The sequence below is a fragment of the Arachis duranensis genome, chromosome 10 (assembly GCF_000817695.3).
Source record: "Arachis duranensis cultivar V14167 chromosome 10, aradu.V14167.gnm2.J7QH, whole genome shotgun sequence".
NCBI lineage: Eukaryota > Viridiplantae > Streptophyta > Magnoliopsida > Fabales > Fabaceae > Arachis > Arachis duranensis.
The window spans coordinates 5206729-5220009 of NC_029781.3; the positions used below are offsets into that span (position 1 = coordinate 5206729).

Sequence of the window (13281 nt, forward strand, 5' to 3'; positions counted from 1 at the left end):
AATAGTCCTAATTCATTCTTTTATTATATAAATTTATATAGTGTAAAAACTCACATGCAGTTAATTGTGTCTTTATGTAAGGTTAAATTAAAAATCATTAGATATAATTTTTAATTAAATATTAGATTCACCTAAAAATAATTACATATAAGTTTTTATCATTATATATATATGGTAAGTTCTAAAAATTAGAGTTTAAAAAATTAGGGTTTATAGATTATATTTAGATAGACTAAGATAATGGAAGGCATTTAAAATTTGAAGAATTGGGTCGGGAGATCTAAAATGAAGTGGGCTTTAACAAGCCTCCTTCCGAGTGATTTTTGTCCATTTGTTTTCTTTTTCTTTATATTGTGCTTTGGGCAGATCACAAGCTATAATTGAAAAAGAAAAGGTGAGCCCAAAAAGGAATAAGAGAAGGGGTTGTCATTTCAATAAAGGCAGCTAGTCAAAGAGTTATAATTTAATTTTTTTTTTTTTTGGATTCAAATTTCATCGGTTGCAATGTATGATAAATGTACTAGAGAGTATGTGAAAAAATAAATGAATGCAGTTCCAGACAGAAAAGAAAAATCAATGAATACTTCTTTTCAGCAATATCGTTTACATTTATCAATCAAACGATAGAGTAATATAATATAGGATGTACTACTTTTGTGTATATGTTTCTACTATAAAAAATTATACAAAAAATAGTACAAATGTAAAGTGTCATTTGTTTAAAATTTTAAGTCAAAATTACTTAAGTCCAACCATTTAAAAGTATCACAAAGTTTGTTTTTCCATTTTAAAATGCAGCGACCTAAAGCAACTGAAATCTATCATTTATATTCAAAGATTTGGGAAAACTCCGAGTGGAATCTTTGTTGATTTTCCGATGTGTTTGGGACATATACTCGTACAACAAGTCAAAATTTATAGTAAGTAAATTGAAGATACGATTCATTAGTATTACCATGGCTACCATTGTCGCCCACAAGATACAAGGTAGCAACTTGGTAGTGAAATAATAAGAGACAGAAATTTTAGAGACAAAAATTGAAATAAATTTTAATATTCTGTTTGGTATAAAATATGAGACAGAAATTAAAACAAAAATAAAATTTTAATCTAATTTGTATGAAAGGTAAGATTGAAATTAATTAATTGAAATGGGGTAATTTAGATATAAAATGTTATTAAAGTTTCAGTCTTTATCTCTAAAGGCTCAGGATTCGGTGGTCCAGGTAACTTTGGACTACTTAGTGGTCCAAGTAGAAAACATGTTTTTAAAGTTTTTTTATCAATTGCTATGTAATCCTTGAACTATTTTTAATTGCAAATTAACCCCTTATATTTTATTTAATTATAGAAACTATTTTTTATTTTATAAATTATTTATTTATCATAAATCTATCATGTTCATTAACAATCATTTGCAAAAACAACAACAATTATATCCTCCATGGATCCCAATTGATTAAAATATTACATTCGATCCGAGACGTTCCTGAGGAGTCATGAAATCGTGTTTCGCTGAAATCCAATCGATTGGACTATCAAACCAATCGATTGAAATTTAACCCAATCGATTGGATTTCAGTTTATCACTAAACAATCGATTGTATATTCCTGGTAAGCATGGTTTTGCATAAATCAATCAATTGGTCAAAGTAACCAATCGATTGAACAATGAATTAAATGTGAAATTTATGTAATTCAATCGATTGTTTATGATTTTCAATCGATTGAATTCTTCCAAACAATCGATTGGTTTCAATATTCAATCGATTGGTTCCGGATAAAAATCGATTGAACTTTGCACGTAACTTCTAATTCAATCGATTGGTTTGAAACTTCAATCGATTGGGAAGTGTCCTAAATGTGTTTTTTTCAGCATTCAATCGATTGGTATTGTAATCCAATCGATTGAAATTTCAAAATCGCTATATATTAAACCCAAACCATGCGTATTGAATTAGAAGTAACGTTTTAAAAGATTCGAACCCCCATTTCTGCACCGCTCTCTTCTCTCATCGAACCAGAAAGCTTCATCTTCTTCTCTCTTCTTCTCCAATCTCACCAACATCCACTCCGTCCTACATTCGTATTATTAAACCTCAACCAATTCATTACAAAACCCACAAAACCAATATCCCCAAAATGGCCAGAACTAAGAACACCAAAAGAGCCAGGGTTGAGGGAGAAAGCTCTGCTTCCGCCAGACTGGTTGCTTCATCACATTACATGGCAAGGTGGCTGCCGTCTCAAAGGGCACTGAAAAACTATGTGGAGAAGTTCGAGTCAAGGCCAATTGTTCCTCCCAGGTACATAACAACCGAGTTTCTTCAGGATAGACATTTTAATTTGGTGTTGAATGCATTGCAAACACAGCACTTAGTTGATTTTGTACAAACTAGGGATGAGTATTACCCGCACTTGGTTAGGGCTGTTTATAGTACTTTGAATTATGTTGTTTCTGAACCTGATGAAGAGGGTGAGGTAATGCCGCTGATTGAGTTTGATTTAGGGAAACAGCATTATAGAGTTACTTTGCAAGAACTAGCTGAACAATGGAGTCTAGTTTATCATGGGGCAAAATGCTGCTTCCCTAAATCAAACTCAATCAGCGGCATTACCTCACCCTCTTCATCAGGTTCAGGAACAACATAATTCAAAGTACTATAAACAGCCCTAACCAAGTGCGGGTAATACTCATCCCTAGTTTGTACAAAATCAACTAAGTGCTGTGTTTGCAATGCATTCAACACCAAATTAAAACGTCTATCCTGAAGGAACTCGGCTGTTATGTACCTGGGAGGAACAATTGGCCTTGACTCGAACTTCTCCACATAGTTTTTCAGTGCCCTTTGAGACGGCAGCCACCTTGCCATGTAATGTGATGAAGCAACCAGTCTGGCGGAAGCAGAGCTTTCTCCCTCAACCCTGGCTCTTTTGGTGTTCTTAGTTCTGGCCATTTTGGGGATATTGGTTTTGTGGGTTTTGTAAGGAATTGGTTGAGGTTTAATAATACGTATGTAGGACGGAGTGGATGTTGGTGAGATTGGAGAAGAAGAGAGAAGAAGATGAAGCTTTCTGGTTCGATGAGAGAAGAGAGCGGTGCAGAAATGGGGGTTCGAATCTTTTAAAACGTTACTTCTAATTCAATACGCATGGTTTGGGTTTAATATATAGCGATTTTGAAATTTCAATCGATTGGATTACAATACCAATCGATTGAATCCTGAAAAAAACACATTTAAGACACTTCCCAATCGATTGAAGTTTCAAACCAATCGATTGAATTAGAAGTTACGTGCAAAGTTCAATCGATTTTTATCCGGAACCAATCGATTGAATATTGAAACCAATCGATTGTTTGGAAGAATTCAATCGATTGAAAATCATAAACAATCGATTGAATTACATAAATCTCACATTTAATTCATTGTTCAATCGATTGGTTACTATGACCAATCGATTGATTTATGCAAAACCATGCTTACCAGGAATATACAATCGATTGTTTAGTGATAAACTGAAATCCAATCGATTGGGTTAAATTTCAATCGATTGGTTTGATAGTCCAATCGATTGGATTTCAGCGAAACACGATTTCATGACTCCTTGGGAACGTCTCGGATCGAATGTAATATTTTAATCAATTGGGATCCATGGAGGATATAATTGTTGTTGTTTTTACAAATGATTGTTAATGAACATGATAGATTTATGATAAATAAATAATTTATAAAATAAAAAATAGTTTCTATAATTAAATAAAATATAAGGGGTTAATTTGCAATTAAAAATAGTTCAAGGATTACATAGCAATTGATAAAAAAACTTTAAAAACATGTTTTCTACTTGGACCACTAAGTAGTCCAAAGTTACATGGACCACCGAATCCTGTGCCATCTCTAAAAATTTCAATCTCTTGTTCCCATTTTTTGGAGATATTGAAATACTAAAATTTTAAAGACAGAGACAGAAATTTTAATATCTGAATTAACAAACATAATATTAAATCTTTGTCCCATATCTCAAAACAAACGCTACACAAAGGAATATTTTAAATAGACTAAATAGAATATTAGATTTTAATGATCCATATAAAAAATATATAAAATAAGGTGATTTCTTTGATACTCAACTAATTTGAAGATATTACATACACTTCTTACATGTTCCAATTAATAGGTGACAAGTGTATTCATTCATTCTAATCGGTAAATGAATTTTTAATTTTTAAAAAATTAAAAATAATGAATTTAATATATATATTAAATACTTTATATATACATATCTTAATAATACACTGCTCTGGTTAAATCAAATCACGTAAACCTTAAATAAATTATTTAAAAAAAATTAGAATTTGGTCGTTGTATATGCTGCTAGAGAAAGAGAAAAGAACATAAAACCATAATAATCATTTTCATCTAATTTCGTCTTTTTCTATTTTCTATATTTACAGACAAAATTCGTTTTTGTCTTCTTCCTTCTCCTTCACTCTTAGGATATACCTTCTTTTTCCTTCTTCTAATCTTAAAAAATCATCGATCTGGTTGATGTAACCCATAACAATCCATCGTTCTTCAATTCAAAGTCGTAGATTTTGTTGTTAGAACCCCGAACAATAGTTCTTTTTACTGTTCTTCCATTTGAAGTCGCCCTGATACTGTCACGCTCTCAATATTTGCAAATTGTTATACGTAAGTCACTCTTTGTTCTCTTTTTTTTTTCTCTTGATTCATTCTTTACATTGATTAAAATTGGTACAAGTGTGTTTATTCTTTGTTAATATTTATCATTTACATCATCTATTTTAAAGTCTATTATCTTTGATTTTTTTTCTCTATTTTTTTTCCTTCAATAGCAATACTATTTCATTAATTTAGAATTACCAAAACAAAGAGTACTTCAAAGAGTACAAAATACTAAAAAAAATTAATAGTAACAATTCTTAATAATCATTGTTAATTAGAAACATACGGGTTTAAATTAGTTATGTAATAGTGATCATTGTTGAGTTAAGATTATTGTAGACGTAATCTTTTGTAATTACTTGTGATACAAAATTATATCTTGGAGGTTCCTTTATTTTTATTTAATGATAATTTCATGACATGCAAATAACGAAGAAGTTATAAATTTAACTTGTTAAAAATTAGTCACTCCTTCAATTAATTGTATAAGAAAAGAATGCATTATTTTGCAATATTTGAAAAGTCAACTGCTGTTGAAATTCTCTTTGTAAATAATGTAATTAGGGATTACTTTTCTATATGTATTTAAAGTGATATATACATTAAAAATTTGTAAACATACCCTTATTTGTTGTTATTTTTATATAGTCTTTAATCAATAGAAATTTCTTTGAATGATAAAAACAGTTGAAACATTCTATAAAAATATAAATATATAGGATTGTTATAGATTTTAATTTATATATAGAAAGATTCTATAACAATGGATAGCTATCACAAAAAAAAGTAGCATTACAAAGTATTAGCACCAAAATGATTTATTTATATCATTTATAGTTAACATAATTTATTTAGAATTTTTTTTAACTGATGTAATAAGAAGTAACACATACTCTTATTTTTTAACTAAATTCTTATTCGTTTTTTCAATTTTTTTGTAGTTTTTCTTAGCGGCCTTGATAATGGTATTTTTTTTCAAATTGTATGACTTTATGATCAAATTTATAGCAATGCCCATCCTAATTACGTTATCAATCTTCAAATGATAAAACCAGTAGTAAGTCACACTTATGTAATTAGAAATTAAACAATTAGAAATTTATCATGTAATGTAACTTACATAGCCATGTTAAATTTTATATGAAAAAAGTACTAGTTAGACAATGTAACAAAAGAAAAAAGATTGCTTTGACAAACCAAATAAAGAACTAGAAAATTACGAGTCATTTCTTTGTCTTTCTATTCCAGAGCTTCCAAAATAAGAAACTCAGACACCTTAAGCCTAATCGTACTCTTAAAATCATAGAAAGAGTCATGTGGAAACATCCCTTCAAGGTACAAGGCCTAATAAGTGGTTAAGATTGAATTAGTATTTTTATAAATGGTAAAAATAGTATAAATGAAGATGTAAAATTGATGCTATAAATGTTTGAATACAGAAATGATATACCAATTGCTTAATGTTGAATATTTTACTTGCTTTCTTTTTAGGATCTAGGTTGAAATCCAACAAAATTACTTGACACTGATTCATGTCGAAAATAGCAAGATACCAATGAAGATTATTTTCATTAACAAGCATCTAAATCTGTATATATATACAAAACTGAAAACCATTAAATGAATTAATTAAAGATTGACCAATACTTAGTAAATTTAACATAACAATATGAGAAGAGATAAGAGATCACCTTGTTAAAGATGGTTTCACCTGGTACATCCACTTCTTTAGATTTTAATTCCTCTTTCTTTTCTACCGTCTTGACGCTCTCATTGAGATTGAAAACTGTTGAGTTAGAAAATTAACTAAATTAATTAGTGATAACAAACATTATTTTTGGACAAAATAAATAATTAGTGTTGATTAATTATAATTGCATATTACTAATTATTTATAAAATATTACAGGCCAAAATGTGAATTACAGCCCAAATGGAATGAGAAATAAAACAAGGCTGACGGGCCAACAATGTAAACGAAGCCCATAAGGAAACAAAGCTGAAGAAATCAGAACGGGCCAAGCATATCACTACCCGATCCAAACCCGATTTTATTTCAACAAGCAATTTCCTCATCTTGCTCTTACCAAAGCAACGTTCCTCTCTCTTTTGTCTTAGTCAAATCAGAGTTTCAGAAAAGTAAGAAAGAGAAAGAGAAAGAGAAAGAGCTTCTTCCACACGCCATTCACAGAAGAAGAAAGAAAGAGAAAAATCAAGCTTGAGAGGCCGAAGTCTAATCATCCAGTTCAAACCAAATCAAGTTTAGGTCAAGATTAAAGGTAAACTATTTCCTCTTTCATGCATCAGATCTTCTTCTCTTCTTCCCAACTCTCTGCAAGTCCAAAAATGGCATACAAGGAAAAGTTGCCTTCAGCCCCAATCTGCTGTGTATCCACAGTCTCAAACTTGTCTTGGAAACTAAGTTGATTTTCAAGGGTCCAGATTAAGTTGACCACTAGAAGACTTTTGTGGTTGCTGCTTTATGGCTTTCGGCCAAGATGAAGGAGTCAGAAGAAAAAGTTTTTACTCTAAGGTTTAATGAGAAAAAGTGAATCTGTGGCTCAAGGCTCAAGGTGTTGACCTTGGAAGAAGAACCAAGCAATATGCAAGGAGATAAAAGAAGTTTGGTGTTCATTCAGAAACCAAAGAGAGATAACCAGAGTAGTGAGGTTTTGTTCTGAAGAGTGTTCTTTGAGAAAGTTCAACTAACTGGACAGTGTAACCTAATCAAAGGTGCATTCTGCCAGTATGAAGAACTGAATCAGAGGCTTGCTAATCTGGTTTTCGCATAGCACAAAGGCTGTTGATGAAGTCAATCTCCTTCATGTTTTACTGATTGTAATGTGCTTTTCTATGTTTATCTTTCTGTAATTTCTTGTGAGAAAAGGCATTGTTAGAAAGTTCAAGTAAAAGCCATGAGTGAAAAAAGGTTGAGTAATACACTTGAGAGAAAAGCCTGGAGTTATTTTCTGATTTCTTTAGGTTGGTTAAGTGACTTGCATCTTGTACTTGTTAGGTATCCCTTTCTTAGTTGGGTTAGCACTAAGAGTGAATAGTTAGGTGTTAGCATAGCCAATGTCAAGTTAGGATAGAACTTGAGTATGAAATTGGTGTATGTAATACTTTTAACTATAGTGGAAATTCCTCCATCGTTGTGGAGGAGACTAGACGTAGGTTGCATAGCACGAGGCAACCGAACCAGGATATATGCTGGTGTTAGCTTTTCTCTTCTTTGCTGTGTTCTATTTTTTGATATTCATGAGACAAAAATAAATTGTCTCATAAATTTTTGCTGCTGAGTACAAACAGAATAAAATTGAAAGTTTCGTTTAAATAAGTCATAACAGCAAATTAAAAGAAGGCATAGATTCAACCCCCCTCTAAGCCTACCACAACCTTCAAAAATCATTATAAATAAATATCAAAATTCTTAAAAAAAATATGAAAAAAATTTAAAATTTATAGAATCAATTGAAGTGTATTTTAACCTAGATGAAATTTCAATGGCCTTTATCATAGTGTTCTTCACTTATGCTTTTGTTACATTTGGGTTTTGTTGAGCGCTGCCAATATTTTTCCCAATGTCGTCAGATGATGATTGAGGTGTGTAATTGTTTTCAGTTTTGACTTTTTTTTTGAAATAAAGTTGTTAGTTCCTCTTGAAAATATAATTACAAGTAGAAAAAACAATATGTATATATGATTGCAAGACATTCGAATTTCACGGTGGTAACTGAAAATAATTTCATATATTACAAAATGTTTCAAATTACCTGCTCTGTTTCTATCTAAATTTGTATACCAATTTTTATTGATTTGTTCAGCCGCTCAAAATGAACATCACATCTATATAATCAAAGTATAAACTAATAAATCATAAACAGGAGATTATAATCATTAATACCGAAAATTTTATATGAGCTATAACATGTATCTATATTGTACGATTATTAAGAATTGTTATTATTAATTTTTTTCTAGTACTCTTTGAAGTACTCTTTGTTTTGGTAATTCTAAATTAATGAATCAGTATTGTTACTGAAAGAGAAAAAAATGGGAAAAAAATCAAAGATAATAGGCTTCAAAATAGATGATGTAAATGATAAACAGTAACAAAAAATAAATACACTTGTATCAATTTTAATCAATGTAAAGAATGAATCAAGAGAAAAAAAAAGAGAACAAAGAGTGACTTATTTGTAACAATTTGACAGTATTTGGGCGACTTCGAATGAAAGAACGGTAAAAAGAAGATTGATTGTTCTGGGTTCCAACAACAAAATCGACTACTTTGAATTGAAGAACGATGGATTGTTCTGGGTTACATCAACCAGATCGATGACTTTTGAAGATTAGAAGGAGGAAAAAGAAGGTATATCCGGATAGTGAAGAAGAGGAAAGAAGACGAAAACGAAATTTTTCCGTGAATATGGAAAAGAGAAGAAGACGAAATTAGATGAAAAAAATTAGAGTTCTATGTTCTTCCCTCCTTTTCCAGCAGCATATACAACGGCCAAATTCTAATTCTTTTTTCTTTTTTTTTTCTTTTAAATAATTTATTTAAGGTTTACCACGTATGGTGATTTAATTTAACCAAAGTTAAACGTATGTACAGTGTATTAAAATATATATATATACAAAGTATTTAATGCATGTATTAAATTTATTATTTTTAATTTTTAAAAATTAAAAATTTATTTGCTGATTGAAATTAATAAATACAGCTATAACTAATTAATTGAAACATGTAAGAAAAGTATGTAATACCCTCAAATTAGTTGGGTATCAAAAAAAATCACCATAAAATAATTTTATGAAATGTTTTTTTTATCCTTTTTTTTATCTTCTATCTGATAACACCAAAAATACTATTAATAATTTTATGTAAAGTTAATAATTAAAAATTATTAAATAATTTAATAAATTTAATTAAATTGTTATTTAACAATTCTCACCTATCAATTTTACGTAAAATAAATTATATCTGAATATCTACATTTTTAATGATAATGATTTATAAAAAATTTTGGTCTATGAGAGACTAAAATATACTTTCTCCATTGAAGGCATCTAATAGTTGGGCCCCTTAATGCCACGTTACTCTTCACTAATCTGAGGGATATTATGTGGATTCCATTTTCATGGATCATTGACTTTGCTTTTCCCTGTAACTCTTTTCTTTTCTTTATTTTATTTTATTTTATTTTTTGAAAAAGAATAAAACTTTTCATGTAAATATTACTTACATGATATAAATTAAGTGAAGAAAAATATTAATAAAAGTTAACTAAAGAAATGACTTCAAATGGCTCATTGCCTTTAATGTTATAATAGTATAGTTAGTTTTTTCTATTTTCAATTTACACTTTTATCATCCAATTACATATTTTATTTATAAAACTTTTGATATAGTATTAGTCAATCGAATGATATATAATTAAATTTACCCTATATTTTTTTTTCGAAAATTAATTTTATGTATACCAACAATCATGTTAATGGACACTAATTTGTTAAAAAAAGAGATATGATTCTAACTTAAATAAAATGGTTACTCATATATGTGTGTATATAAGGCTTTGATAAATGTAATATATTAGTTTCTTTTAGAAAACAAAAAAATAATACACTAGCAACTGAAAATTGATTTTATTAACATCTTCTCAAAACTAAGTGAATCACAATTGTATTTTTTTTTTTAATGCTAAGAAGAAGAGTGAAGTTTAGTGAAGACTGAAGAGTAAACATCATACTTTTTAAAATAGAAAAAGAAAATAAAAAAAGAAAAAAAGAAAAAACAAAGGAAAGTGTAGCTAGCTAGGCATGCAAAACATGTTGCTTCTCTTGTCCCGATTCAAAACATTCAACATAATTTCTCTTTTACCTTACAGCTTGTTTTGCCATCAAATCAGCAGCACTGTTAGCAGTGCTTTAAATTAAACAACGTTACACTTTTCAATTTTTTTTTTGTAAAATTTCACGAAAACATGATTATATCTTTTTTTTGAAATAAAAAAAGTTTAACACATTAAAGTGGAACAATTTAAAAAACAAGCATAACAAAAAATAAATTAGAACATAAAAATATCAATTTCCTGTTATTTTTAATATTGTCATCAACAATCAAAAGTATCAGTACTAGTTTACTCCTTATAACTCAAAAACATCTTTCTTTATATGATTTCAACACTTGTTTTTTTATTGTTAAAAATTTTGTTATTGCGTTCTAACCAAATATTCCAAATCACTGCAAAAAACCTAGTTAGCCACATCTTCTGCTCCTGTTTTTTGTTAGGCAAGTCAGACCAACTCTCAAACAGTTCTTTAATGGTTCCTGGGACAATCCAATCTCTATAAAAAATTCTCAGCCAAACGTACCACATTTGCCATGTAAAACTCACATGAAAGAAATAAATATTGTACAAATTTCAATTCCTTTTTACATAAAACACACATAATGCACTCTGTTAAAGAACTCCTAATCTGCTTAACCTCTCTTTACTATTCACTCTATTGACTAGCACAAACCAACCAAACAGCTCAATTCTCGGAGATACCAACCCTCTCCAAATTGAACTTGTGAAGCTATAGCTCGTAATATCCTTAGAAAGAGTCTCCGATTGCAACACTGCATAAAAAAGCGAGTAGAAAAAATGCTTTTGTTATCAAATTTCAATACAACATTATCCTCATTACCAACTGACAACTTAACTGGCCTTAATCTCTCATGAAATTGGTAAATAAGTTCCAACTCCCAATGGAACAACTCTCTCCTTCACTGGAAATTTCAAATTCACCATAACCCATCCTAAAACCTACAGTCCCCTATCATAGATCCCTATTGGTTTGAAATAGAGAAGAGCCTTGGAAAACTCGCTTTCAAAGGACCCCCTTGTATCCAATTATCTTCCCAAAACTGAGTTATTCTCCCATTCCCTACTTCCATTGCCAGTTCCCTTACAAATTTTTCCTTCACCTGTTGTTCTTTTATATTCAACTGACAGGTGTCTTTCTACGGGCTACCCTTTACAGGTAATGCATAATAAGATAACATTACATTAGGACTCAAATTATTACAAGAGCATACACCTTCTTCCATAACGGACAGTCCTTCTTTGAAAAATCTCCACCACCACTTAAACAGAAGCGCTGTGTTCCTTAGTACTGCATCTCCGACCCCTAATCTCTCAGCCTTTTTCGGCGCTTGAACCACTTCCCACTTAACTAGAGGTATACCATAGTTTCCATCGTCATTACTCCACAGAAATCTCTTGTATAATCAACTTGTCTGCAACTGCTTTCAGCATCTTATACAGACTAAGGTAATAGATCGGTAGACTATTCAACACCGACTTGATGAGAACTAGCTTAACTGCTTTGTTTAGAACTTTCGCTTTCCATAAGCTAAGCTTTTCTTCCACATTATCTATGATCAGTTTCCAAGTTTTTACCAAACGCAAATTTTCTCCAAGAGATATCCCGAGGTATCTAACAGGTAGGACCGCTTCCTTGCAACTCAAAATGCCACAAGCGTGCGCCACCCACTCCTACTCACAGTTAACCGTGATCAGATTAGATTTATCGAAATTGATACTCAAACCGGACATCAACTCAAAACAACGCAATAGTCTCTTATAGTTCACTATTGTCTCTATATCCGGAGGGTAGAACAAGATAGTATCATTTGCAAATTGGAGATGTGACAACTCAATATGATCTCTACCAACCAATAAAGGAGCCATTCGCCCGTTCCTTACTGCTTCTCCTAACGTCCTATGCAGCACGTCGACCACAAGAACAAATAAGAACCTTGTCTGAGGCCCCTCTCTATTTTTAACGGCTTGGATGGTGACCCATTAACCAAAACTGACATAGTGGCTGAACTGACACATTCCGTCATCCAATCTCTCCATCTTCGCCCGAATCCCATCTTTTGCAACAAAAAATCCACAAAACTCCATCTGACCCTATCATATGCTTTCTGAAAATCTAGCTTTAATATTGCTGCCTTCTTCTTATGTGCCTTGAGCCATTGAACCGTCTCACATGCGATAAGGGCATCGTCATGAATTTTTCTACCCTTCACAAAAGTACCATGTGTCTCCCCTACCAAATTCGGCATTACTGATCTCATTCTTCTCACCAAAACCTTCAATATCACCTTATAGACACACCCAACCATACTGATCGATCGAAAATCCTTGATCTCCTTAGCACCCACATACTTCAGAGCTAGTGTCACCCACGTGACATTCGCATCAGTTGGTAGTTTCGCACTTTGGAAGAACCCCATCACAGCTGTAGTGAACTCCTTACCAATCTCATCCCAGCATTGTTTGATGAAGTTCATATTGTACCCATCACTACCTGGGGCCTTAGAAGATTCATAATCTCACACTGCCTCTCTGATTTCATCCACAGACGGTATTACCTCCAACGCTATAGCCTTATCTCCATCAATCTGCTTCACTAACCCATCCCGAAAATCAATTTTTGGGGCATAATCCTGTTGATAAAGCTCTCTATAAAACTCTCTAATTGTCACCTTTATTCTAGTCTGATTCCTCACTAGCCATCCATGAATCATCAGAGCA

At 31.2% G+C, this 13281-nt stretch overlaps 1 protein-coding gene across 1 annotated transcript; it reads right to left on the bottom strand.

Moving 5' to 3' along the window:
* Positions 1-12452: 12452 nt before the first annotated feature.
* On the bottom strand, positions 12453-13037 carry LOC107468422 (uncharacterized). Its single transcript, XM_016087704.1, has one exon. It carries the CDS (start codon positions 13035-13037, stop codon positions 12453-12455), a length of 585 nt encoding a protein of 194 aa, XP_015943190.1.
* Positions 13038-13281: the final 244 nt, after the last annotated feature.